The sequence below is a fragment of the Pungitius pungitius genome, chromosome 21 (assembly GCF_949316345.1).
Source record: "Pungitius pungitius chromosome 21, fPunPun2.1, whole genome shotgun sequence".
NCBI classification, from domain to species: domain Eukaryota; kingdom Metazoa; phylum Chordata; class Actinopteri; order Perciformes; family Gasterosteidae; genus Pungitius; species Pungitius pungitius.
The window spans coordinates 14128544-14156421 of NC_084920.1; the positions used below are offsets into that span (position 1 = coordinate 14128544).

General features: G+C 44.1%; 3 protein-coding genes across 4 annotated transcripts; 1 reads left to right on the plus strand and 2 right to left on the minus strand.

Annotated features, from left to right (window-relative positions):
- The first annotated feature begins 829 nt into the window (after positions 1-829).
- Positions 830-27785, plus strand: tmem101 (transmembrane protein 101). 2 transcript variants are annotated; one of them, XM_037464230.2, is made up of 4 exons: positions 830-889; positions 25262-25442; positions 26229-26375; positions 26922-27785. In XM_037464230.2, exons 2-4 carry the CDS (start codon positions 25299-25301, stop codon positions 27228-27230), a joined length of 600 nt encoding a protein of 199 aa, XP_037320127.2. In that variant the 5' UTR covers positions 830-889; positions 25262-25298; the 3' UTR covers positions 27231-27785. The 2 variants fall into 2 exon arrangements, with proteins under 2 accessions (XP_037320127.2, XP_037320128.1); XM_037464231.2 differs by lacking the exon at positions 830-889 and adding an exon at positions 24249-24425.
- Positions 14660-18840, minus strand: si:ch1073-13h15.3 (inactive all-trans-retinol 13,14-reductase). The gene is made up of 11 exons (XM_037464229.2): positions 18582-18840; positions 17662-17844; positions 17219-17460; positions 16938-17133; positions 16643-16840; positions 16426-16545; positions 16204-16342; positions 15857-15966; positions 15555-15721; positions 15287-15446; positions 14660-15125 (listed from the first exon to the last, which is right to left on the minus strand). The coding sequence occupies exons 1-11, from the start codon at positions 18838-18840 to the stop codon at positions 14956-14958; spliced, it is 1944 nt and encodes a 647-aa protein (XP_037320126.2). The 3' UTR covers positions 14660-14955.
- Positions 20404-22523, minus strand: gngt2b (guanine nucleotide binding protein (G protein), gamma transducing activity polypeptide 2b). The gene is made up of 3 exons (XM_037464233.2): positions 21163-22523; positions 20949-21037; positions 20404-20788 (listed from the first exon to the last, which is right to left on the minus strand). Exons 2-3 carry the CDS (start codon positions 21030-21032, stop codon positions 20660-20662), a joined length of 213 nt encoding a protein of 70 aa, XP_037320130.1. The 5' UTR covers positions 21033-21037; positions 21163-22523; the 3' UTR covers positions 20404-20659.
- Positions 27786-27878: the final 93 nt, after the last annotated feature.

Consider the following 27878-nt stretch of genomic DNA (forward strand, 5'->3'; position numbering starts at 1 on the left):
GGCAATAAATATCAGAGCCAAGAGCAGCGAGTGTAGTCAACTACTGCTGCTAACACATCCCGTCAGACCAGGGTTATTTATTCATATCCGTTAATCAACTTTTCTCCTCTTGTTACCCTGGTAACCGCTGTCATTACAGACGGTTGCGTCGATTCTTACTGTGAAAATCGACGTACTTCCGGTTTAGCGGCTACGCTTCGTATTTTCATTTTATGGGAAAAACCACAAAAAAAATTGGTGGTATGGTTTTTTACGGTAAAAGGGACGATGATAAGAGATTTTTGAGACTCGTCCTCGAAAGACTTCAGACTCGACTCGGACTCGAGCTCAGAGACTTTTGAGCATCTCTGTCAAGTACAACTTGAAATAATTGATTGATCACACAGGCAGTATTTGAACTCCCATAAGAACGAGACATGACACGCAAGGCTGTAACTTGAGGTAAAAAAAACAATGGCCTATTTATTAATATGTATTTCACTTTGCAGCACCTCCTCCTTGAGGTCTCTTGAGTATTCAGTACCGCTCCGTCTCCTGTGCACCACATCTCATTCGGATGAGAGTTTCACAAATGCTTTATCACACATTACACGACAGTTATTTTACAACGCTAACCATATATATTATATTTTTCCCTTACTATCTGCATGTCTTAAAATGCTGCGACACTTCAGGAACACGTGTCTCACCCCTTTAGACCACAGTGAAGCAGTGAAACTCCCTCTCTTCACATCCTACCAAATGTTATTTTCTCAAGGCCTCCAGGTCCCGGAGCTCAACATTACATCAGCAGTGAAGGGTGAAAAGATGCCCCCCAACCCCCCCCCCCCCCCCCCTACCTGGGTCTAGTGGAGGACCAAGCAGGAAACCACAGCAATGACGTCCTGAGGTAAACAGCGCTCTGTGCGTTTGTTTGTATTAAAGAAAAACTTTTTTCTTTTTGGGGTTGAGGAGACGACAAGTCTGACAGAATGACATTTCTCAGTGAGGAGACGCAACACATTAATAATAATGCCTTTTTTTCTGCATTCTTTGCCATGAACTGCTTCAAAAAGGAAGCTTTTCAACAGTGAGCACAGGTGAAACGTGAAAGTGTTATAGTCATTTGCTCAAATGGCCTTAAACTATATATTCTCAGATATGATGGGTAAGTTAGGCAACTTTTCAACTGTGCTTCACATAATACTTTGAATCCAGGGTCATCCAACCCTATATGTAAAATATGTTAAGATTAGAATATTAATAGGTTATTAAAAGGTTGCAATATAATAAATACATAAACAATATCACGGTGTTGTTGCAGCAGCCACGTTCGGTGGTGTTTTCCGTTGACCCCTGAGATATCTCCAACTTTAGCAAAGCTTTGTCACTATTTAGCATTCCAACTGCACGTACAAGCTACATAAGAAAGGTTTTAAGGATCTAAGTAGGAGGGGAAACCACTTGACTCAACAATAAACAACGTTTGACCCTTTTATCCCCCCTCACAGTCTGAGAAGATGAGGGTCGGAGAGGCTGATTTAGTTTACCAGCTCATCTAGTACCCTTTATTCCACATGCGATTCGTTATTGTAAAGAGGAAACACCAGTAGGTAGTGGTGTCCCTGCTGAGCATGTGCAGTGGATCCCTCGGTGCTTCGATCGAGCTTGCAGTCCTACCCAAAGCTTTTTTGAACAGTTGAGAAGAAGAAGAAGAAAAAAAAAGAAATGACCTCAATACGAAAGAATGCGGTGTGGTCTGTTCTCCCTCCCCTTGAATCCAGCATGGGCAAAAATTACTTCTCTTAACCCGCTGTTTAGCAGAGGGAGTGCGTTTCGTTTTTTCAGCCATTTAAATGGCCACAGCCGGCGTCTTCGTCTCACTGTTCCTCCTCTTCTCATTTTCAACCCCTCTTTTCCCGGGGAGGATTTGAGCAAAGTTGCCACGTTAAATCCTCTCAGCCATTCCTCGTTGTAGGCTTCTGTCGTTCTGAGCTACTTAAATCCAATGCTGTGCCAGAGCTTTTCACTTTTTGCTCAGATATAGTGAAGCTTGGTTGATGTTTTTAGTCTCAGCAAAGGCTTTAAGTGTAATTAAGAATGCTATTTATTTCAGTCGAGTCAACATATTCCAATCCAACAGTGGGATAGTAGTTCTTCCTTCCTTTTTCCATGCCTTCTTCATTTTGTTTTTATAACTGCTTGCAGTAGTGAGGCTTGTCATGGTATAGCTTGTTGCAGTGTTTTACATCTTTAAAACATGATTTTATCAAATAGACATTTGAGATGCGGATGAGATAATATTTAGATTAACCTACATCGTCTCAGTGGTTCAAATCTGCACGCCAACTTTAATTCTTTGTCCCTCAAAAGTGTTTGATTTCCAATTTTTTTTGCATTAGATTATTTCTGCCACCGCGTGCATTCTTTACCGAGCTGATATTCTATCACGTAGGCCATAGGAGAAGAAATGTCATGCATGACGAGGTGCCCTGGTGTCGGCCACATGTTCAGAAACGGCTGCAACTGGAAGAGGGGGAGCTGAGGTTCGTTCTTGCCTCTTGTGGCTAACAGCTTTCAGATGTGAGAGGAAGAATGCTGGATGGCAGTTTGGCCTGCGTGGTGCAAATGACACAAAACATCTCACAAGTTGTAGTCATTTACAGTATTTGGAGCTTTGGAAGTAGGTGAGGGCAAGAGGATCGGAGCAAAAGCAAGACTCTTCATTAGGTTCTAATCTCAGACATCCTCACAATTAAATCCATCCAATCTACCTGATGGTTGTTCAAGTGTTCCAGGCTGGACCATAATGGCGGCTGGACGACCAACATGGACATCCTTGTGGCGCCTTGCAGCTAACGTTGTGAAATGCGATGCATGCTTTTTTTGATTCCACATCAAGAGCCCTGAAATAAATCTGCTCGGTGCCGGTCAGAGTAAAGTTCTGCGCTGGTGCTGGAAGCTCACATGGCGCTTCCTCCCATGATTCATCTGCAGTGACAGTAAGTTATTGGGCTCATCCCCACCGGAGCCCCGTGTTTGTCATTAAAAACCAAGAACAGTAATTGTTTTGACCCTCCGCACAAGCAGTTGTGTTGCATGCACACCTGGATAGTGGTGAAACAAGGTGAGCCTGCACATTTATTGGGCAATTTTTTAAAGACTATTTTGGAAGTGGAATTTTAACACAGGCTGCGTTGCGCCTGCTGCAATTATTCTGCATATGATTGCATGTATATATATATATATATATATAGTTAAAAAGGCCATATAAAGAAAACTAGTTGCTCATACTGCACTTAAGTTTTCTGACATGTTGCTATATTTTTTCATCCTACTCTTGGATCTTCCCCACTAACTTAAAATAAAGTGCATTAAAACCCATTATGTTCTGATGAGTGAGAGGGACTCTCTCTCCCAGAGTCCCAGTCTTGTGGCATTGGACTATAGACTTTAGTTCAGTTAACCCACGTCCTAAAATAAGTGCTAAATTAGAGGGTTGTAGAATGGAGGGGGAAAAAAGACAGAGGGCTTGGTTCTTGGCCCCGTGCACTTCTGCTGCTGTGGAGCTTTCTCTCCCGTCTCCTCTTATTCCTGGTCTTCTGTCTGCATGAGTCAAGAGAGTGAGAATGTCAGGGCGGAAGGGGGGGGGTGGGGGGGGGGTAAGACAGACAGAGAGGCAGGAGAGAGACGGCTGTGAGAGGTGGAGGAAAAGGGAGACGTGTGATCTGCCCATTGTTTAATGACAGTTTAAATGTGGAAAACTTGGGAGGAGTTCTAGTGCAGCCATTTTGTGAGAGCTGGATTTTCAGGCCGCAGCAGCATTCACATCTTCTTGCAAAAGCTCAGCCACCCAGAGCTTTCTATCTGTAACCCCTATACATCGTTTTAGCATATTAGTATAGTATTGAGTGACAAAACCCCTGATATATGGAAACATTTTTGGAGACTTTTGGTGCAATCACCAAATTCATCCCAATAGAATCCCTGAATTTTGTGAATTTGATGTTGCCAGAAAAAAAAAAGCAGAGAGCTAATATAACTTGGAGCTATGAGTCCCCGAGCCAGAAGCTGAAGCTAACGGTGCTCCCACACAGGCATAGAGATTCTCCAAAACCTTTCCAAACAACTTCACCTCTTCTCCATCCTCTAGCCTTTTCCCGTCAAATCACATATCACATATGGTCCAAGCCGGAGCAATTTTTCACTGTTTTCTGATATTTTTGCTTTTGCTACATTGACCGAACAATATGATGATCAGTCCTGAAAGGTATCGGCAGATTGAACAATAATAGAACCGCGCGTTGTAATGTTTAGGGTGGACCTCTCTGCACGTTGCATGAAGCAGCCCCCCCCCTTCCCTCCAGCTGATGGGTGGCACGCAGCGGGTAGAGGGGTAAGGCTACACCAAACCACGCGGCAGCACCTCCACAACAGGAGGAGACGGTTGTGACCTCAGTGACCGTGGACGTGTAAACCCCCGAACCCCCCCCCCCCCCCCCCCCTCTGCCTGGAGGAAAACCTCCTTGTGTGGCTGCTAATTTGAATGAGACGGTGCTCTTACAGAATAAAACAACAGTTCAAAGTGAAAAGCGGCTTCACAGCTGCGTCAGACAAAGGCTTCGACATGCGCCTCCTGTCGTTTGTCAGGAGTAACGCCGTTTATGTACGTGGGGGTGGGGGTGGGGGGGGGGAGGGGCGCCCTGATTCAGCTGGACTACACCTTAAAGCCTAAGATTCAGGCTGATCCCACATGAAAGTGCCAAATCTAGCTAAAGAGTCCACGTCGCGGCTCGGAGGCGAGGCGAGTCTGAGTCTGGAATTGGTTCCTTCGGAGAAATCCTCCTGATGCTGTTGAATTGTTGGACCAGAAAAAGAGCGTGATGCTAAGGTTTCAGAGCGAAGGTTTCTAACTGTCACTGGTTAGAAGGTACTGAGGTTGCTGTCATTGTTGTACGCTGCAGCAAAAAAGGCTCCTCGGTGTTTGCAACTGGTTTGCAGAAGGTATGGAGACACAACAGGTTTTAAGTCTCCACGTCACATGTCTAACTACAATAAGCTCTGGTTGAGGGTTTTAGGTTGAGCTGGGAGTGTGTGTGTGTGTGGGAGGGGGGGGGTTATGGAGGCTTGGGCTCCGATTGGCTCCAGCCGGTTCCTCATATTTAGATGAGTGTCTTGTCCCTCCCTGGTTTGTGTTTCTGCTGTGGAATGAAAGGCAAGATGTCTGGTTGCTCTCTGCCTCCACATCACATCATGGAAACTCGCTGGCTGGCTCTGAAACGCACCTCGCTCTGTCATTTATTATCCCCCCCCCCCCCCCCCCCCCACTGCACACGTTTACACGTCGGAAGGTTTGAATGCTATAAGAGTTTTGTTCCTTTTCCTGCCTCACTATTACTACAACGAGTTGTTTTGTCGATAACATTTCAAGTATGAGTTTTTTCCTTGTGGCCCCGGAGAGTCACATAAGTGAGAAGATTAGGTTATAGGCACAGAATGCACTGTTTAACCATAACCCATCATTTTCTAAACCTGACATTCTGTGTCATTGTGTTAGCTTTCCAAAGTATCATCTTTTTTTTTTTTTTTTCTACTTTCTGTCCACGTTTGCAAGCAAAGGAGTGAAAAAAATAGAAAGAAAGAAGAGAAGGAGGTGCTCTCCTTTTCCTGACACGAAGTATGAACTGCTCCTTTCCCAGGCCTGCCACATCCACAAAGGGAGTATACTTGGCGGTGATGCAAAGAGGAGGAACAAAAAAAAAAAGAAGTCTTGAGACAAAAAGAAAAAGTAAGAATTCACCACAGAGGAGAAAAGGGGGAGGAGGGGAGAAGCCAAATGAGTTTGCATGACGACGGGGGGACGAAGACGCACTATGGAGTCCCCTCTGAAGCCATTAACCTACAGTGTCTGCTTGTGTTGATGCTGTGGGCATCAAGAGACCGTTTTCATTGAACTGGAGCAGTTTTTTTTAAAACGGCACTAAGAAATGAAGAGCTGAGCTTGCCTTTAACATTGAAAACGCTCTTCGCCGAATGGCGACTGCAGCTTTTATGTGGATGAAGGAAACTCTTTTGGCGAGGCCACGATTGAAGAAAGTGAATCATCTGTGCCGAGCACCGAATATCTGAGTTCATTCACAACAGATGTTGTCTCAGCCTCAGTTCAAGTCCCATTCAGGAGAGAATTGATCTGCAGATCCATGGCTTGGATGTTTGAGTGAAGGTCGGGGGCCTGGTGTGGGCACCTCCCCCTTCCAGAGATCACTTCACATGAGTTAGGCTTTTCATTACATCCAATGGTTATACTTAACCGGGTAATGACAGTGGTCACATTTAGGAGGGTCCACAGCTTCCTGTCCCTCCTCACCCTTCTGACACTGATGACGGCACTTAAGCTGCCCAGCTGACGTTCTTGTTTTAGACTTAACAACAAAACTTGTTATCTGGAACTTTTTCTCATTTTCTGGTGATATTACAAATCTAAAAAAACCTTTCAAACCTAAAATCTTGGGTGTTTACATTTAAATTGCATCTTGAGGTAAAGGAATGATAGAGGTTCATAATGACACGGATGGCTCTCTGCGATCTTGCGTGTTGTTGGCAGAGATCATCCACATTCACCCCCCCCCCCCCCCCCCCGAAACGATGGAGGACGTAGACCTGCAGCACTGGACTCCTCTCAAGCCCCCCCTGGTCTCTCCCTCAACATGTCAAGACACTCAGCAGTCTGCATTCCTCCTACGAACGCCTTTCTCAGCCGCTCAACAAGACACCGCCGCCGACTTTCCCTGCCTCCTGCAGCAGAAACAGTCATGTTTTAGTTTATTATGGTCTGTTGGCACCATGCAGGATTCATCCCTTCTCTTGCCGCTGTGGAAACAACGTTTCCCCCAAAAGGCAGAGATGAAGTGGCTCAAAGTTTCAGTGTTAATGCTTCGACTGTTTCTCTTTCCTTGAGCCACATCTCCAGCTCTGTTAACAGTTTTCTCTCTCTCTCTCTCTCTCTCTCTCTCTCTCTCTCTCTCTGCTTGTGTCCTGTCTCTACCTGTCCTGCGCATTGCTGAAGTTCTTTATCTATCTGCTCCCCCCCCACCCCCCTCCCACCCGGGGGCTTCTCCCCTGAGAGTTCATGAGGGGGGAGTGTCGGCCTTGTGTCGGAACCCTCCCTCTTCCACCCACTGAACCCAGCGCGGCCCCTCCCTGCACTTTCTCCTCAGCCTGAGACGAATACGGCACCGAAGCTGCTTGTCGAACTGATGGAGGTTGTTTGTAGTGATGCAGATACTTTGGCTCCACTGAGCGTCCGTGTGGTTTTTGTGAGACGTTTGGAACTCTTGATCGTTTGAATCGCAGCTGAACACAAAAAAAAAAAAATTATAACCAGGATTGCCTTCAATCCTAATTCTCCAAATATTTTCCACTCATTCGTTCATGCGAACTGACGTCACTTTCACTTAAAAATAATTTTCCTCCTCAAATATTCTCCGAAAACACCTCAAAATAGGTTTAATTTGTGGGTGAAAGCAGGGAAGGCAGCAAACAGAGAATAGTTTGGATACACGAGCGAAAGGGGGAACGTCTTTTTGTTCTGACTCGCACATGAGTTCAATTTCTCAAGTCATCTGGAATCACTCAGCGCTGCGTTGATGCTCAGCTCGGCTCTGTGACTTCAGCTTTCAGAAACAAAACCCCAGAGAGGAAAAAAACCGAAAACAGTCCTGAAGCAGTCAGTGCAGAGTGAGGAAGGTTTATCAGAAAACAGTTTGTATGCCTCATAAAAAAAAAAAAACGCTTACAGAAATCTGCCATGTTAACTACGACAACTACGACGACCACCAGAGACGAGCAAAAAAAGGCAGACATTGAAAGTTTTTACAGATTTCTCGTGAAAACGGTAAAACTATAAACAAAGTGTCATATATTCACTCAGTGTGTGTGATTGTTTCTTCTCTTATGAGAAGGAAGAAGATCCAGAAAAACCAAAGTGCATTTAATTTGACTTTTGCAATTTAGCTCAACTTTTTCATCAGAACACTTGTGGCCTCACCACACATTCTTATTACAGATCAGTAATTCTTGTCACACATATTGTAGTAAATTGTGAAAAGACAAGAGAAAAAGGTTTGTGAGAGAAAGCGAGTGATTCCTAGTCTCATTTGTTTTTTCTCCAGTACCTTCAGGGCAGTGCAAGCCACAACAAGTCAAGGTATACTTCATTTATATGATCTGTAGCTACATATATTCCTTCTCCACTACCACTATCTATACAGTCTCTTTACCATGAGCGTGTAGCATCACTCAGATAACTTACTTTACTGCTTACTTTATTTTACAATAAAATATATATATATTTTGCCCACTGTACTTGTAATCAGCTTCTCTTTTAATATACTGTACGCATAATACATATAAGTTAATGCACTGTTATTTGTATATATACACCAAGCAATCCATTTGTATTTAATAGTCGCGTAGGCCAATTTGACTCAAACTTCTGTAAACTGTCTATCCCCGAACCACAGTCGTTTAGCCCTAATGAAGAATCAAGTAGTATCCTGTGAAGACAAGGGTATTTTAAACAGAAAGGATGTACGTATAGCTGAATTTTACACATGTATAAGGATTGGTTGAATAGCTTTAATACCTCCTCAGAATACAACTCTAAAAACACCTTTTTCCTTCCTGTGTCTGAAACTCGGTTACAACGACCTGGGGATGGAGGTCTGAGGGCAGCTAGCAGAAAAACAATGGGAAAGAATACTTCAATGGCCACTACGTATCAAACATCAGCATAAATATAGACACTCATTAGCATGGATGACCTGGACATGCGTCCGTCTTTGTAGGAGATCAGGAGGCGAAAGATGAAGGGAGTCTCCCATTCTGGTCTCAGCGATGTCTTCTTCTGTGGTGGGTCATTTTCACTGGGCAACTTAAGCCACACACGCCACTCGCAGCCCGAAGAGGAACAAAATGAGTAACAAAACTCCATTCTTTAACCATTCTTTATCTCACATTACGTCTGAAGAAAAAGAGGGTCCGAAGGAAATGAGTGTTGAGCTTATTAAAGGTCATATTAGCTGTAAAGACTTCACCACAGTTCTTAATTTCCTCCACATGGAACACTTATAGTCGTAATCCAGGCCTCGGTGCAGAGCTGCTGAGGTTCAAACCCTGTGGGATGGTCATGCCGTGAGGCCTTGTCCTCGGAGCCGGTGGGGGGGGGGGGGGGTGGCAGTGAGTGGAGGCCAGAGAAAACAGCCTCTCCCTTTGGAAGAGCAAAGCTTTCACTTTGGAGGAGTTACTGTCACTCAGCTTTATGTCTCCCGTCCTCAGAGGACAAAGCCCTGGTAGGTTCGATCACAACAGCGAGTCGTCCAGTTGTCCTGAAGGTTCACCCTAAAACACTATATAGGAGGGTTTGTGACCACTGGAGCATTTTAAACTCATTTTGTGTGTAAAATATTAAGTACAATATCGAAGTGCGGTAGAATCCATGAGGTTTGCTGCGTTCTGTTCTCTCGTGTCTGCGTGAACTGGAAAAGTCAACAGTTGGTGTGTGAAGATCAAGACCTGAGCAGGTCTCGGGAAACTGTGAAACACTTTGCACAAGCGTGTGGTTACCGTGGGGTCTGCAGCACATCTATGATGCCATCAACTCAAGTCAGGTTTATTTGACTCCAATAAGAAGGAACGCCACATACTGTCTGTATCCAAACCATGTGCTGAGGAGTCATCTCCTTATGAGTAGTGGGACCTTGGTGTCACCGACGGGGGTCTTTAGAGGCGACCTGGATGTGAAAGCTCAGCTGGTGCGGAGGTGAAGTAAACTTTTCGCATGTGTTCCTCTCTCATGATTCACAGATGAGCCGGAGCTTCAGTGAAGAAGTAGGCTGAGCTAATACTAACCATGACTCATGTGAGATGTTACTCCATTGTTCTCCTCTCTCTGGGCCTCCCTATTCCTGCCTTCTCTCTCTCTATATATATATATAATATATATATATTTATATCTCTCGCTCTGTCCCTCTCTTGAAAAATGGCGACATGCATCATAATTTAGAATCAAGTGAGAGACAAAGTGCCGAGCAGCTTCACAGGAAATAGCACAAACCAGCTGAAAAGGGAAAGTATGGGCCTTAGCGAGCCACATTCCTTGGTTCTTATTCAGCCACGAGGCTGAAGATGATGAAGCAGCGGCAACGTGAGCGAGTTAATTGAGTTCTTGACGGAGGCCGCAAGATGAACGCAAATCACTGTCGATGGGTTCAAACCCGATGAAACTATGCGGTGGAGAGGGGCCTTTGAGAAAAGTTCTGTTTGTGTTCATGTTTCAGTCCTCAGACCAGCACTTCAAAACAGCAGCTTGGTCTGCTTTGACGGCTGGAAACAGCGACGGCAGTTAGCATGTTGATGATTACTTACTTACATTTTGTAGCATTGAATCAGCGGCTGCTGCCAACGTCTATTTTCTAAAAATAAAGCGCGCAAATAAAGCTGAATTGGATTTGCACCGGCTAATGTCGAGCTTATCAGGCATGTTGGACCAGTAGTGTTTCAGATTCTGGAAAAGGGGTTTTTTTATGAGCAAAAGCGACATTTGGGGAAGACGGCATTTTTCCTTGGATTTTCCATTCAGCTCAACAGAAAGTTGGCTCCTAGCAGCAGCTTCTCACCGACGTCGGAGAAGAGGAAAATAACTTCAGTCTGATTTGGTTTCATCCACAGAAACAGAAATTCTGTCTCTAAAAACCTTTGTCTCCTCTATCAAATCACACTCCACTAAATGCTGATAGGAGTTGTTAATATAAGTACTTAAAGTATTGCTTTTTACCACCTAATCGTGCCTTCAAGGCCTCAGTCGGATCCGGGTGCTGTCTTCAGAAAGGGTCTTCTTCTCACCTGGGTCGTCTGAAAGTTTCTCGTGCGAGTCCTCAGATTGGAAGCAGCTGTGGTTGTTGGCCGGGTTCAAGCTGTGGGAGTGTGCGGCGGGGCCAGCGGGGAGGAGCTCAACATCTGGAAAAGGAGAAAAAGCTGGCTGAAAACACAGAGACAAGAGCCTGGAAACGCGGACACTCTGCGTGCCAATCCTGTTGCTCAGTGCATGTCGAGTTTACAGATTTTCTTTGTGTAAATGAAAGTTTTCAGTTGTCGAGACTTGAACTGCAACCTCTGACATTTTAGTTTCATTTAAAAGTGTGTGTCTGCTGCTTTAGAGAGGGTCAGAGCGAGCGGCTGAGACAGTGGAAAGAGTGGACTGCTGCTTTTGAGATCCAACCCTTTGGGCCTCTCTTGATGTAATAGCGTGTCTAAACATGTGGGAGCTGCTTGCGAGAGGAAAGAAAGGGGAAGTGGGCGGAGGTGGGCTGGTCAAGAAAAAATTAAAATTCCTCCTCCTTAGATCATTCTAGCTTTTCTATCATGTTAAACACTGAACTTTTGTAGTGAAACAACAGAGCAAATTTTCAATCCCCGTTGAATTTTTTAATTGGTACTTATCAACGTTAGTCATATTGCATCACACCGGAAAAGGTGGAGAAATTAGTTTGTCAAAAGGTCATTACAATCCATCCAACAGGTGGTGGGACGGTTCACTAATATGTCCACCTCATGGTGGCGCCAGAGGACAAGTCGGGATCAGCAAGGCCATCGTAATTCATCCTCTGGGGACCTTGAATTTCCCTTTTGAGATATTTCACTCTGGACCAGAGCGGCGGACTAACCACCCCGTCCCAATTAGCGTCTATAGAGCTGCAAGCACTGAGGCGTGGCGAAAGGGACGTGGGGTTCACCTTATTCCAGAGCTCAGAGGGCAGGCGGGTGTGTTTATAGCTCTGTGAGTCAGTCGTAGCACAGCTTAGGAAAGTAAGAGTCTGGCGAAGGATACTGCGCTTTATCGTGCCACTGTAATTATACGTTATGGCCTTTCATACTGAGCTTCCAGCCAGTCAAAGTCAATATAATTAACTCCTCTACCTACCACTTTTGCTCCTCGTTCTTTGAACTTGCCTATTTTTTTGTTCACAAGGACTAAAGGCTGGCGCATGCTTCTGCGTCTGCGTCTTGTGTCGACGGACTTGTTTCAATTCATGGTTCTAAAAGCCTTGCGCGTGTTGCAAAGCAATTCACCGCCAGAACACTGGGTGGAGTAACGTTTACTAGGTGGAGTAACTGATTGATTCCCTCGTAAAAATTCTTTGTTTTAATAATGGCAGAATTATGCTATGAAACCGGAAATGTGAGACTCCGGAGAGGATGCAGCTAGCAGACCAATCACAGCCTTGCGCGCTGCGTGAGCTCGCGTGGCTTTTGAAGTCTAGAAATATTGGTCGGCGGCACGCAAGAGAGGGTGAAAAAGGCGCGCGAGGGGCTTATGCGTCTGCGTGTCCTGGCGTTTCTCTGAAAACGCAGAAGCATGAACTAGGCTTTAAGGGGGGGGGAAGAGACGAAGCAGCAGCATCTTGCACATCAGAGTGGTCCGGCAGCAGGGGGGAGCAGAATGACAGAGGTTAGCAGAGCGAGAGGGCCACTGGGCTTCCCACCGGCGGGCTGGACAGAAGCGGCATTCATCTCCTCGGATCCCCCCCCGGTCGTCTCCTGCAGACCACAGTTTGTCTGCCAACATGCCCTCCGCTTACTGAGGAAATGTTCACTTAGTGCAGGAAGTCTGAGGTTTCCCCCCCGAACATTTGATTTCAGCAGTTACCCAAACAACACTCAGGTTATGAGTGAGGTCAGAACAACATAGGTGGGAACTGAGAAACCCGGAGGGGACTCATACAAATTATAAGCGAAGATAGTCCTCCATCCTATCGGATTAATCTGGATTAATTCATGATTTAATCACATGATCAAATCTACACATTAAGGCTTCCAGTTGATGTTGTTTTTTTAGAGGATTTACCGTTTAGTAAAATTAACCTAATTGCTCCTTTTTTTCTTTTCTTTCACAGATTTCAATTTATTTATGGTGTACAAAAAGAAAACACAAATGTGCATTTTGCAAAATGAACAAGGCCAAAACAAAGTGAAATGATACAGAGAAAAATAGACTTCATGTACGCGGATAAAACAGCAAAAATATGTTTTACAATCACAGCAGTCGGTGTAATGCAATTAGGCTAATGATTAAATATTAGCTGATATTGCTTTGTGTTACATTAAAACATGATAACAAGAGGTGAAGTAAAGTAGTTCACCAATAGAATTGTATAAATTATTAATTAAAGCTTCACTATACACTCACCGGCCACTTTATTAGGTACACCTGTCCAACTGCTTGTTAACACTTAATTTCTAAGCAGCCAATCACATGGCGGCAACTCAGTGCATTTAGGCATGTAGACATTGTCAAGACAATCTCCTGCAGTTCAAACCGAGCATCAGTATGGGGAAGAAAGGTGATTTGAGTGACTTTGAACGTGGCATGATTGTTGGTGCCAGAAGGGCTGGTCTGAGTATTTCAGAAACTGCTAATCTACTGGGATTTTCACGCACAACCATCTCTAGGGTTTACAGAGAATGGTCCGAAAAAGAAAAAACATCCAGTGAGCGGCAGTTCTGTGGGCGGAAATGCCTTGTTGATGCCAGAGGTCAGAGGAGAATGGCCAGACTGGTTCGAGCTGATAGAAGGGCAACAGTGACTCAAATAACCACCCGTTACAACCAAGGTGGGCATAAGAGCATCTCTGAACGCACAGTACGTCGAACTTTGAGGCAGATGGGCTACAGCAGCAGAAGACCACACCGGGTGCCACTCCTTTCAGCTAAGAACAGGAAACTGAGGCTACAATTTGCACAAGCTCATCGAAATTGGACAATAGAAGATTGGAAAAACGTTGCCTGGTCTGATGAGTCTCGATTTCTGCTGCGACATTCGGATGGTAGGGTCAGAATTTGGCGTCTACAACATGAAAGCATGGATCCATCCTGCCTTGTATCAACGGTTCAGGCTGGTGGTGGTGGTGTCATGGTGTGGGGAATATTTTCTTGGCACTCTTTGGGCCCCTTGGTACCAATTGAGCATCGTTGCAACGCCACAGCCTACCTGAGTATTGTTGCTGACCATGTCCATCCCTTTATGACCACAATGTACCCAACTTCTGATGGCTACTTTCAGCAGGATAAAGCGCCATGTCATAAAGCTGGAATCATCTCAGACTGGTTTCTTGAACATGACAATGAGTTCGCTGTACTCAAATGGCCTCCACAATCACCAGATCTCAATCCAATAGAGCATCTTTGGGATGTGGTGGAACGGGAGATTCGCATCATGGATGTGCAGCCGACAAATCTGCGGCAACTGTGTGATGCCATCATGTCAATATGGACCAAACTCCCTGAGGAATGCTTCCAGCACCTTGTTGAATCTATGCCACGAAGAATTGAGGCAGTTCTGAAGGCAAAAGGGGGTCCAACCCGTTACTAGCATGGGGTACCTAATAAAGTGGCCGGTGAGTGTATATGACATATATGTGATCACAATATAATTATAACAATTTAAACTTTTGAATATCAGTAGTAAGTTATTATTTACCATAAAATAAAGCAGTTAGAGCCTTGTGAGAGGTATTAAACAGCAATTATGGTCATTTAGGTACAGTTAGAAGCAGGGTTGAAGATCTAGGGAATTAAGCAACTGACAACCTTTCAAATGACAGTAGCTATCTACAGCTAAATGCAGCTCACTGGTAAATAGTTACTGCAAAAATATAGACTTTACACCAGCAGTCTGTGTTTACTATGTATTGCTTGTTTAATCGACAATGTGACCTGACTGAATGATCCACCACTTTACACCTTATTATTCTGTATTGGCGTTAGTATGTGTGGACTTTAGAATATTATTATATACAATTTATCTGCGACTCTGTGCTGGTGTTTTCCTTTAAGCTTCCCACAACATTCAAGGGTCCTTTTGATCCTGATTCGTGCAGTTTCAATACCGTCCCGCAGGGGGAAGTGGAGAGCTCTCTCTCACTGCACTTTCTTCTTAGCCAAACGGGCCAACTCGCTGGCTTTCCTCCTCTTCAGCTTCTTCTTGAGGAAGAGCAAGTCGATGTAGACGATGTGATCCAACACCGCCGAGGCGCAGAGGAGTCCGCCATGCAGCGCGCCCGCTACCCCACAGCTGAACACGTCTTGGCCTGGAACACAGACACACACATACACCCTGCTGGTTGAGACGAGGGGGTCCAGTCTAGATTCAAAGTACTGTCTTTCCTTATCACGCTTTAACTCACTCTGCTTATAATCATTGAAATGTTTAAAAGATCCAGAAAGTTGTCTGTCCAGTACGTTCTCATACCTGAGATGTAGAGGCCTTTGACGGGGGTGTTGCACCTGTTCCTCGCCACATTCTCGGCTTGGAAGCGCTCCAGGTTGTGCTCAGCAGAGTACATTGCTCCACGCTGGGATCCCAGGTAGTGCATGTTGGTCAGCGGCGTCGCTACGTCCTGGAAAACCAGCTAAAAAAAACCCAGAGTGACAGTGCAGTCGACACTGGTGAACAAACAGCGCCTACGGCTCCGCCGTTCTGCACCGGTTAAATGTAGATAGAGAATGATCCGTCCTACCTTGTCTTTGATTTTAGGGAACAAAGTGCAGGCCCAGTCAAAGAGGTTCTTAGCAAACCTCATTTTGTAGTTGTGGTATTCGTCGCCCCTTTTGCGCACCGTGGTGTCCTTCCATTCCTCAAACCATTCGTACTTCACCATCGTGAGTATTGTCATGCAAGATTTACCTGTGAACATTTGGCGAAATCGTGTCCAATTTGCGAGATTTTCTGTTAACAGTACATTTTTAAATATGCATCTTTATCTTTAGTTTAAGCACAATACTTTTTTATTCATATCAACAGTAGAAAAAGTAGTAATACCAGGGTGTCTTATTTTGGACTCTGGGTCTTTGGCAGATGGCATCGTGATGAACATCATGGGAATATTATCCGGTGCCTCCTCTTTGTTCAAAGCAAAGAAGTCCTCCATCCTGAAAAACAACAACAACACATGTAAATGTTCATTTTGTGGGTGGCCGTGCATAGAGAAGCTAAACTTTCTTTTGGAAGCGACTAAATCTGACCCATAAGAAGAAAATCAGTGATAAATGTGTGTTGTTCCTGCAGGAAGTCTACACTGTGTTTATTGTGTTACGTCTTATACAACAGCGGCACCTAGTGTAGATTTTATGTTAGTGTTTGTTGGGCTTGATGCTCTGCAGACTTACGACTTGTCCATGTCGTTGTTTTTGAACAGCCAGAAGTTTGTGGACTCGAGACCCAACTCCTCTTCAGTCCCATCAAATCCAGAGAAGACCAAGAAGGATCCTCTGCCGTGCTTCATCGTGTTCAGTCGTTCCTGAATATCTACCAAATTGCAAAAAGTCGTATTTCTTTCCAACAAAATCTAACCAACATATTACTTTGGTAACAAGGGATCTATTGTTCACCTGTCTTGAGGTATATCTCAGGGGGGAGAAGCTTCTGGAAGGTGGTGAAGATGCCGCAGTTTGAAACCACTACAGGTGCGTGAATCTCCACTTGCTCCTGACCTCTCCTCACGGTTACACCTGTCACATGACCCACAAAGTATGGCCTTCAGTCCGCTACCTGTGGAGCACGAGCCCCTTTTAACAGGTAAAAATAAAAGAAAAAAACATCTCTCACCATAGGCGGCTCCGTTTTTATTAACCAGGATCTGGGAGACGGGGGCTCTGACCAGGCAGTTCCCGCCATGTTTCTGAATGGTGCGGATGATGTGGAAGGCGATCTCGCTGGCGCCACCTTTGGGGTAGTAGGCGCCTCGTTTGTAGTGATGGACGAGGAGGGCGTTGATCAGGACGCTGGAGTCCTTCGGAGGCACGCCTTAGTGCACACGGAGAGCAAAGCGTTAGGCCTACGTATCACTCTGAGGTATTCGTTTCTTTCCGTCCAGTAAGTCCCCTCATTCAGTGGGACCCACCATAGAAAAGATAAGAAAAGATGACGTGGAGGTCCTTGTTGGTGGTCAGCGTGTTCACCAAGTCGGTGGCACAAGTTCCAGTGAGGCGGAAGACCGGGGTGACGAGGTTCCCGATGCCTGACTTCAGCAGGAACAGAGACACCCACTGCGGGATCAGCTTCAGGGTGGCCAGGTAGTGAGTCTTCTTGGCTGAGACCTGGTGGGACACGGGGGGGGGGGGCTGTTTGAACATGCAGGTTTCGGGAGGGAAATGCGTTCACGCATCTAATGGCATAACGTACCTTCATGATTTCGAAGAACGCCTCGATGGCCTGCGTGTCGTCGGGGAACTGCTTCATCAGATGGGCCTTCATCTCGCTTTTGCCAGAGAAGATGGTGTACTCGCGTTTCTCGTGGCCCAGGCCGATCTGGATGGTGTCAAAGTGCTGCTTCAGCTCCTGGAACTCCAGCTGGCCCTCGGAGATCTGGTCGAAAGCGATGCGCAGCAGACTGTTCTCGTGGACCTGGCCGATGTAGTGAAGGCCTGGCGAAGGCCCCGGGGGAACAGAAACGAGGATTTCATTCAGTCCAAACACACATGTGTAGAGGTTTTATAGAATCTGGCACATGACACAAATGTTTCTGGCTGAAATGCCTGAACTAGACTTTAATTTCTTTATTATATGAGACCGTTGATTGTTTCTTCGGTTGTTTTTAAATGTTCTGTAGTGACCGGCAGTCTTACCGACATCAAACTCAAAGCCTTTCTCTATGAAGGTGTGGCAGCAGCCTCCCGCCTGGTCGTGCTGCTCCAGCACCAGGACTCTCTTCCCGGCTTTGGCCAGCGTGGCTCCGGCCGTGAGCCCCCCGATCCCGCTGCCGATAACGATGACGTCCAGGTCCCGGGGCACTTTGTCAACGTGGAAACCTGGACGGAAGAAAACGTTGTTCAACCGCCGTCGCATTTGATTTTTTTAATCTTTCTAGTTCAGACAGGTTGAATGAGGTGGTGTTGTAAAAGCACAAGTAGTACACGCATGGCATGCATGGTCGCGTTGCATAACACAGTCTGAAGGTTGCACTGCACACCTCTCCGCCCATAAACACCGCTGGTCTTAATTCCTGTATCTCCGAGTTCTCCTCTTGGTAATAAACGACAGATTAGGCGACAAGCACAATCTACTGGTTCATAATCTAATTAAGATTAAGCCCACAGAGGATAAACATTCTCTCTGATGGAGAACCCATATCTCCCAAAGGCAAAAACAAAGTGAGCCAGAAATGCCCTCCTATGCCCCCGGCCAGATGTTTTTAAGGCTACTTAAAATTTAAAATAAAATAATCTCAAAAGGAAATGTAATGAAAATGTAGGGTATGTGAAGTAATTTCAGTGACTGAATGGACAGATTAGATTTCTATTTTTTTTATCATTTCAGAATGACATGTATTCTATTGTTATTCTTCTTTTTTGTTGTGAGACATCTTTCCCAAGTCATTGTCTTGAAAACATCACAAATTATATTTTTGCCCTCTAGTTTTATGTTCAGTTTCTATGTTCAGTGAGATTTAGACCGTTGGAAGAAACATTCATGAACTTTAAAAAGGTGCGTAGCTTTCCTTCAACCAATACAAGATAAACGTAATGTTCAACTGCAGTCACTTTACCTTGCTTGATGACTTTGTCGCGCTTCTTCTGGTCAAACTCCCGAGGTCCCGGCGGCCTCACTGACTCCAGAGAGAAGGGGCTCGGTTTCCCAAACAGGTACCAGTACGTGCCACCGACCCAAATCACCAACCACGCTAAGAAAACCAGGAGCCACATGGTGGAGACACCCAAATAACTGCCGCTGCTCGCGTGTTGATGGCTGCGGTGTTTTTTTTTTTTTTTACTATTCTTCCCTTCTGAGGCTCCTTTTATATACATCGAGTGCCAAAGGTCAGGAAATACAAGCAATGAAGATAAGGCAAAATTGTTGGAATGACAATGCACAGATCACAGCATTAGCAAGCTAGCCGGCAAGTGGTTAGTTTTACACAAAGGGTGATTGCTGGACACTCCTTGTCTAAATAAACTGCTAAGAAGTGCTTAAAATCCCAATTAGATAAGGATATATTGCGTAAGGAATCTGCATATTTTTAATGTCAATGGATTTGAAGTAAACACAGTTCTTGTTCTATCACACAGTTAAACACTTCTAATTTTTAAAAGTTTTGACACTTGTTTTCCTCCTGTATGTTGTATGTTCATTTTGAAATTTCAAAGAGTTAACGGGAAACATGCAATGATACGACACATTCAACACTCTTATCTGATAAGGCAATTAAGATAAAGACTGCACTGTGGACAAGGCGCCTTAGACTTTAAACACGCAGCGTCAGCTGAGGGAAAACACAGACCTAATTATTTTAGCTTCAGTAAAGACGCTGTCCACCGTCCTCAGGGAAGGGTTAGGGGCATCGATTCTTTCGAAGCAAGAAATTGAGACATTAATCTAATTACACTATGACAAATCGTGTTACGATACCCAGAAGAAAAGAAACTCAAATCCGTACTCTATATGATAACAATGGCTTCTTAATGCAATGTCATTTCAGGCCAAATGAAGCCGGCGATGACGTGAACCAAAGCAACTAGCTGTGATGTTGGCCCCAATGTTTAAAAAGAGGGAAAAAAACAAACCAGACTGTATTTCTTGGTTATGGGCCATCAGGAATCTTGTCTTTTTTGTAAGTAGAGTGTTACATTTTAGGCCATTATTATTAACATTGATGAAGTGAAAACAGGGCGATGATTCTAATGATTTAATAAATGCCAATACGCAGTTTATTTATCATATGCACTTGTCTTCCTTTACACTTGTAAATGGGGGAGTTTCCCTTTAACAAGTGCCCTTTAACTGAAGCGGACGGGGAGTTTAAAGTTTAGAGATTGTTTTAGCAATGAAGTAAAAATACTGATACCACCGATATCCTCCATATGATAATCCACCATAAAAAGGTTACTACAATCTTGGAAACGGTTGTGCAAAGTTGCTGATACGCGCCGCCCAAGGTCATTGGACGAAAACGGCGTTGAGTGCAGCGTGTTTGTGTATTGAAATTATAGAAGTCAAACTTGCACATTTCCATAAGCTACTTTCATACCGATTGTTGTTTGTCAAGTTTTTGAAGAAACGCTGCATGTTTGTTGCTGCCACGATTTGAAAATGACACTAATTGGATGAAGCCGGGATGAAGTCGCTGGAAAAAGCCCTGCAGGGAAGCGGCTCTTTGTGTCGACTGTGCGGAGAAATCCTATTAAGAACTAGACTTAGCGGCGGCAGCTGCCTCCCAAAGCGACGCAGGCGACGGTCATGTTGACATACGATGATCTGCACGCCGACCGATATCCCCAGTCGAGCCTATTTTACAACATTAACTGAGAGGAAAGGGCAGAAGTGCAATAAAACAAATCTCAACCCGAGATTATCATTCGGAAATGAGCAGCCGGGTCAGGTCAAAGCCTTGGACAGCTATTTGCATTTAATTACAAAGTGGCAAAGAAACATTTTCATATCAACAGGTACATACAGTAATCCAGTGATGGAAAAGGCTCTCTCTCCCGGTAGCAATCAACCTTTACAGATCTCAGTCGTCTTACTACCTGCAACATTTGATCCACCGGAGTTCTACAGGGATTAAAACAGCGACGTAACCCGGGCTGGCATATAAAACCGTTTGACTATTCTCTGCATCTCTGCGTGCTATGTTACTATGCAGCCCCCCTTTTCTCCCTTGTAGGGGTTCTTGTCATCCGCCACGCCCTTAATGAGCGGATCGTTTGGCACCATCTCCTCGACGAAAGCGACCGTCAGTGCACAGTTTGCAGCCACCTGTTGTTGGGAGGAAAGATGGAGGCACGTGTAAGCTCAACAAAGCAGATTAAAACTTGCTACGCTACGACTTCATGAAGCTTATATATAGGGGAAAGAATCCTAAAAATGTATGAAAAGACAAGGTTTTTTTTAACATTTAAAGATGTAATTTACTTACTGGTGTCCGGGCCGTGTTAACTTCCTTCTTCAATTGGTCCAGCTCCATTTTCAAGATTTCCTTATCTGACATGTCCCGAGCCATCCTGACTAAGAAGAAATCAATGTTAGAATGTTAAAATAGAAAAACGTGCCGTTTCTTTGGGTTATTCTCTGAATCCTTTGATAAAATACACGTCAATCCAAGCAAACGCAAACAGCGTATCGATTGTTACCTGTTTAATGGTGGGATCCTGGAATATGTGAAAACGTGTTGGCTCCTAAGAGTCCCTGCAGTCCGCTCGCTTCCTCACGATGACTGATCCCCTCGCTCCCACTGCTCTTCATCCCAGCTGATCCACGCTGCTGGCTTTCGGGGGGGAGAGGTCGGCCAAAGGATTGGACCTGATGTCACCAATCCCCCCTGATGGGATTAAACAATCAGGGGCCGTGACCTCTGAACAGGAAGGAGGAAGGTAAGGGATCCTTCTAGATCTGCAGGTGCGGAGGAGAAAGTGGGACATGGGAAGCGATAGACTCATGGTCATCTGATGCTATCTGTGTGCTCAATTTGGACTTCTCCTGAAGCCCTTTGTTGTATTCAAAGTCTCGTCCATATGTCTCCTCTGAAGAACATCCATTAATTAATAGTTATTCGTTATTAATATGCTGTATTAGATTTATCGAAAGTTCTGTCTCTAATTGCTGTGGGCCGACCAGAAGGTGATCATGATTTTACCTTCTAATGGAAATATGAGGGTTTTTTTTAATTCGCACTATGGAAAAGTTGCAGGACTATTACAGGAATCGATAAAACAACAGTAGGGTGTTGCCCCTTCTCTTACCAAGCCCCCCTTTTGTATTTGGCTTTAACCTCAAGTAAACATCTGCTGTGAGGTGAGTCCATTCAGACTAATGTTTCTGAAGTTGGAGGTTTTATGAAAAAACATGTTCTCGCCGTGTGAAAGTAGTCCCAATGACAACTGACATTTCATCAGAGACATGACAAACTACTGATCCTGAACTAAACCTTCAGCGGGACTCACGCTAAGCCATTTTCAGGATCCGAGTTAGTCTCATCTGCTAAAGATTAACGCGAGACACGTCATTGTGGATCAACAGCACTATGATCACCTGGTGAATTAGGCCCCTCCCCTAACAGGCCGCTCTATGTTCATTCCATCCTTTGAGTCAGTTTCATTGGGGCTTCAAGTGCGATCAATCAAAATATTCTCTGGTTCAGCACCTAACTTTTACTATTTAATCATACAGTATAAATTACACTGAATAAATGCTTTTAAAAACATATATAGAGATATAAATAGAAAGTGTGAGCATTTTTAGAAATATACTCATTGGCTTTCGGTGGTGGTCGGTGTAAAATCTTCTAGGGAGGGCTATCCAATCAATTTCAACAAACATCCCAAAATAATTTAATGAAAAGCTGCATATCTATATCAATCAATCAATCAGCCCAAAGGCACCCTGTTGTGGTTGAAAACATTATTGCATCTGATTGACGTTGTACGTGCCTGCTCAATTGACGAGAATTCCATTCGAGACAACGTGACATTTGAAAAAATACCAGAACAATCTATTGGCTCGTATTACCGTAACACTTAAACAGCGGTATAATGAGCACTGTGGCTATGTGTTTGGTATGATACAATGCTAAGGACAGTCTACGAGACCTCAAAATGTGCATTAATATTATTAGTGTTTACAATCGATAATATATATTATCTACTTTTTGTAAGTAATCAGTTGTATAAAGTGTTAGGTAGACTTTACCTAATTTATTTTAGTGTATTCTAGTTGTAAAACAGAGGTATGCTTTACTTATACTTTTATTATTTTTATTTACAGCAATTCTGCAAACCACATCCCTTTGGCGCATGCGTTTCCAACTTCCTGAATGTGTTTTTGTTTTATTTCAAAGGTGCAAACGGGAAATGATTTATTTATTCGGCTGGTGACGGCGGTCCTCGAAAGGGCTGCAGGTTGCGAGGTGCTGCGGTCTGAGCATGCGCAGACCTGTTTGAGAAATATCAATAAAGGAAGGAACGTTTAGGATACCGAAATGAATCACTGGTTACTCAATAAGATATTAATATCATTTGATATATTACCTTGTAAACCTATTAATATGTACTATTAGTCATAGCAATCCATCACTGTAAAAATACTCAAATGAAAACAAAGGAGGTTCAACAAACTCTTGAGTTTCCACTAAACCGGCTTCTTGAAACGGACCTCTGGTGGAGTAAAGCTCAGAGACAACAAATAGAGGTGTTTCCCACTCTATTTTTAAAAGGCATGGGGAAGATGAAAATGTAAACAACAGCAAGACTAAGCTATTTCTAAATGTGCAGGTCATTTTTTAGATCGATTTTTCTTTCTTCTCTGAAATAAAACATGATTGAAATAGTGATTAAAATGCTTCAACAGCGACATCACATGGACACACAGAAGGAATCAGTTAAATATCACTTCCTTGTTTGTTTTTCCTTTAATTGGAGATGTTTTTTACATGGTTAGAAAATATTTGTCTGTGTGCGGCTGAGTGTGTGTGAAGGAAATTAGGCTTACTTAATATAAAGAGAGGTGGTCAAGCTTTTATTGATTATTCGCTGATATAGCACTGTGGGCCAAATCCAGAGCAATGTGCATGTGTCATGCGGATTAGGTGACACCATCTATTGTACGTGTGTTTCAGGGTCTATGTGTGTGGCATGAATCATTCAGTACATCCTTTTCCCCAGGGAGTCTCACACCACTTAATGTATTATCCCTCACAAGCACTGCAGTGGCTGAGTGTCTCTGTATTATTTTTTCCCACTTCTTAAACCCCATTACGAGTCATTATGAAAAAGTGATACCAGGTGAGACCAGATAGAAACTGTTTTGGAAAAAAAAATACAGAAACGCTTAACAATTTATAGAGTTCTTTGAAAAACAATTTATTTAAACGAAGTTATTTTTGGTTTAGATACAATTATTGATTTTCTAGAGCAGTCACAATAATGTTTACAAAAAAAGTATAAAGTCATGTTAATGTATTGATTAATTATTAGCATAATTTGCAATACAGTCTCTCTGTTTGTGCCCAAGACTCTATATATAAAACATATATATATACATATATATATACATATATATATACATATATACATATGTTCCATCAGCGAATAGGAGGACGTTTTTTATCAAAACAGAATAACTTTTCAGAACAAGAGCATTACCATCAAAATAAATGCACGTTCTATGCGTTACTAAGACGTATGCTTTTATTTCGACACGTTCGTGTACATGTTCCGGAAGTCCTTTGGCGAACCGTCGTTGGCGGATAGGGCTAGGTTGCAGCAGCAATGGCAGCTCCCAGCAGGAAGCAGACTTTAAGGTTTCTAAGCCAGTTGGGAGCGTTTATTTTGACCCGTTTCGGTTTTTGGAATTGCTTTAGCATGTTGATGCTGTTTGCTGAACGAGCGGACTCGAAAAGGTGAGAAGAAGGAGCGACTTGAGCCTCTGGAAATAGAAATGTTAGCTAACGGGCTTGCTAACGGCAATCTTAACTCGTCGTCAACTCGTTCAAAAAAAAAAAACCGTTTTCATCAAGACAATAATCAAAGCAGCGTCGATTAATAACTGGATAATATCTGACCTCGGCGTTAACGTTACTTTTAGCAATTCGGCAAAACCTCGAGGCAGAAGGGTTACTCCATGTGGAGTTGGTTAAATTAAAATGACATGCTGTATTTCGCCTGCTCTGTAATTTTCTTCTGTTGCTGAAACGCAATGGCGGCTTTAATCTATTCTGCGCACTGGGGCGTGTTTTTTGTTTCAGTCTGTGGTGGGTCGGTCTTTACATTTGAGACAACCACACCCCTCTGAATTATCCCTGTAATTACGTTAAAGAGCAGGTGCACGCCCCTCGTCCCACCTGACTGCCGGTCACGTTTGGGGTTATCCAAAAAGGATTCATGCCCATCATTAATTGTGTATTTCAGCCTCGAATATGAGCTCAGTGAATGTCAAGAGATGCTTTTGCAATTGCAAACATGCTTTCGTTCTTCTAGGCTCGACACAATGACTTTGTAAGATGGAAAATGACCACATTGAGTAATTGTGGAGTGGTTTAATTTCCAGTGGATTTTGTGAGACTTCAGTATTAGAAGTCGCAGCCGTAGTGTAAAACCTGCAGAAGCATCTCCACGGACCCCTTTGCAACACACAATAATCCTGACACGCATAAATGCACTAAACGTGCGTTCTGAATAAAGCCGTAGCTGTGTAAATGACAGCTGTCACCTCCCGTTCTTTCTTTGTCCTCCCCAGGAAGCCCGACATCCACGTCCCTTACCTCTACGTGGACATGGGGGCCGCCGTGCTCTGCGCCAGCTTCATGTCATTTGGGGTGAAGAGGAGGTGGTTTGCGATGGCCGCTGCCGTACAGCTGGCCTTCAGCACCTATGCGTCGTACGTAGGAGAACAGGTGTACTACGGGGACTGGCTTAAGGTGAGTCCCCTCGTGAATAAATAAATACCGCAGCATTGTTCCAGTTTGTGTGTCCAGGGATTTTAGTGGTGACGGTTGAAACGGAGGCAGGGATGAGCTGATGAGCTGCTGGTGACTGTCTGTGAGTCATTATGTTGGTGCAGACTATGGAGCCTGTGTGCCATTATTTGATTACCTTCATTAAGTACAAGCGAAACACAATCCCTCGGCTTCACAGGCTACAACAAAAGCGGTCGGGCTTGAGCCTAGTTTATGGTTCTGCCTTTTCAGAGAAACGCAAGGACACGCACGAGCCCCTTGCGTGCGTCGACCATTTTTTCTTGACTAGCGTCAAAAGCTACGCACGCCTCATTGGGCTGCTGACTGCGTCCTTTCTGGAGTCTTACATTTCCAGTTTCATAGCATAATACAGCCATTTTTTTTTTTTTTTTTCAAAGGAAGATTTTTGAAGAGCGACTTAAGAGCTTTTGGCGGAAGAAATCCGGAACCACTCATACGACCCGTCATTTAGAACCATGAAATAAAACGAGTTCATCGACCCAATGAAAAGCCGCAGTTGAGCCTTTAGTTTCACATGCGTCGTGGCAAACTGTTTCTAGAAAATGTCAATTGAGTCTAGTTGTATTATTAAATTCTAATTCAGTTGTGAATGAAACATGAATTTGCCGACATTGGGAATGTTAGCTCTGTAGATGTGGTGGGCGAATCACTGGTTTGTTTTATACATCAGCGTTGCAGCAGAAACGTGTACTAGATCGTTACAGCGGGATCATTGTTGCCTTGCAGGTGCGGATGTATTCCAGAGCGCTGGCCATAATCGGAGGCTTTCTGGTCCTGGCCAGCGGGGCGGGGGAGGTGTACAGACAGAAACCTCGCAGCAGGTCCCTGCAGTCTACAGGACAGGTTTTCCTGGGAGTTTACCTCATCTGCATGGTAAAACCCACCTCAGCTTCATTTACATACGGGTTATTTGAATGTGCTCACAGACATTTGTAAACCTCACAATGAACAGTCACAAAATATATTTTATTACATTCACTTAATGTCATTAAACTATTTTGTGTCATAATTGGGTGAATTTCTGTTTAATACAATTTCAAACTTTATTTATATTGATCTGACAAAAACAAACATTTTAAAGGTACCAAACCTCATTTCCTCATCTTTTGATATTTTATGAATTCAATTCATAATAAAGAACATAAGTAGTAAATTAGTTTATTGTGATTATTAGTTGTACCCACTGTCGTAACAAACCAATTTAAAAGTATTTTAGTTGGGATTAACTGTATCTTGCAATCAGTACATACAAAAGAGCTACGTGAGATCAATATGTGCGAGCCAGATAATCATCATTCATATCAACGAGAACATGACACTTTATGTTAAATAAATAACATTTTTATGAAAACCGGCTCTACAAAGGAAAACCTGTTTTTTAACTGAGCCCCACTTGCTGCCCCCCTCCTCCTCCACTAGGTGTACTCCCTCCAGCACAGCAAGGAGGACCAGCAGGCCTATCTGAACCACATCGTGGGAGGAGAGATCACTCTGATGCTGCTGGAGGTCCTGTTCGGGGTGCTGGCCCTGGCCTTCCTCTCCGGCTACTACGTCCGCCTGGCCGCGCAGATCCTGGCCACCGTCCTGCCCCCGGTGATCCTGCTCATCGACGGCAACCTGGGCTACTGGCACCACACCCGCAAGGTGGAGTTCTGGAACCAGATGAAGCTGATCGGACACAACGTGGGCATCTTCGGCGCCGTGCTGATCCTGGCCACGGACGGTTGAGCGCGGCGGGGCTCCCACCGGCGAACTTCACGGGGGCCGCGGCGTCCGCGCGGCGACGACACCCGGGCGGCTTTGCGACCGCAGCCACGACTCTGTACTCGAAAGCTGCCGCTGCACGGCGACCTCTCAGGGGTCAAGCGCTCCGGGGCAGAGACTGTTGGATGTAAGCGGCGTTGATTGTCTTTGTAAACCAGTTGGTGTGTTTTGCTTTTGCAAGAAGAAAAACACCCGGCTTCCTGTTTTTATTCATTCAGATTCATGTTTACGTTTTTTCTGTTACGCTTTGTTACATGACACTAATATTACGAGTATTAGTACTATGGCTACAGAGAATAAACCCTATACTTTAGAAAAGAAGTCTTCAAGGGTATAATATTGTTGCAAGTGATTCACAAATAAAGGGAAACTTTAGGCAGGTGCATTTTGTGCTACTGTGCACTGTGTGCTAGGCTTTATGCATTCCTGTCAATTTCTTTATTCTGTAAACAATGGTGATGTACAGAAGTGAACACATTCAGTTTGGCAGTGGGCAGCAGAGTACACTAGCTTCTAAAATTCTAATTGATTTAATGTTAAAAATGGCTAATTCTTTTTTATCGCTGGAGAAGAAATAAATTTAGCAGAATGAACATTTACCTTTACAAAATG

Excerpts from the sequence above, each read along its gene's own strand:
- si:ch1073-13h15.3 (XM_037464229.2), bottom strand. The coding sequence starts at position 18,840 with ATGTATATAAAAGGAGCCTCAGAAGGGAAGAATAGTAAAAAAAAAAAA. Across the intron at positions 17,845-18,581 it reads CGACAAAGTCATCAAGCAAG|GTTTCCACGTTGACAAAGTG; the intron begins GTAAAGTGACTG and ends TCTTCCGTCCAG. Across the intron at positions 16,343-16,425 it reads TGAGATATACCTCAAGACAG|ATATTCAGGAACGACTGAAC; the intron begins GTGAACAATAGA and ends GCAATTTGGTAG.
- gngt2b (XM_037464233.2), bottom strand. The coding sequence starts at position 21,032 with ATGGCTCGGGACATGTCAGATAAGGAAATCTTGAAAATGGAGCTGGAC. Across the intron at positions 20,789-20,948 it reads TTAACACGGCCCGGACACCA|GTGGCTGCAAACTGTGCACT; the intron begins GTAAGTAAATTA and ends TCCCAACAACAG.
- tmem101 (XM_037464231.2), top strand. The coding sequence starts at position 24,295 with ATGGCAGCTCCCAGCAGGAAGCAGACTTTAAGGTTTCTAAGCCAGTTG. Across the intron at positions 24,426-25,261 it reads GAACGAGCGGACTCGAAAAG|GAAGCCCGACATCCACGTCC; the intron begins GTGAGAAGAAGG and ends TGTCCTCCCCAG. Across the intron at positions 26,376-26,921 it reads GAGTTTACCTCATCTGCATG|GTGTACTCCCTCCAGCACAG; the intron begins GTAAAACCCACC and ends CTCCTCCACTAG.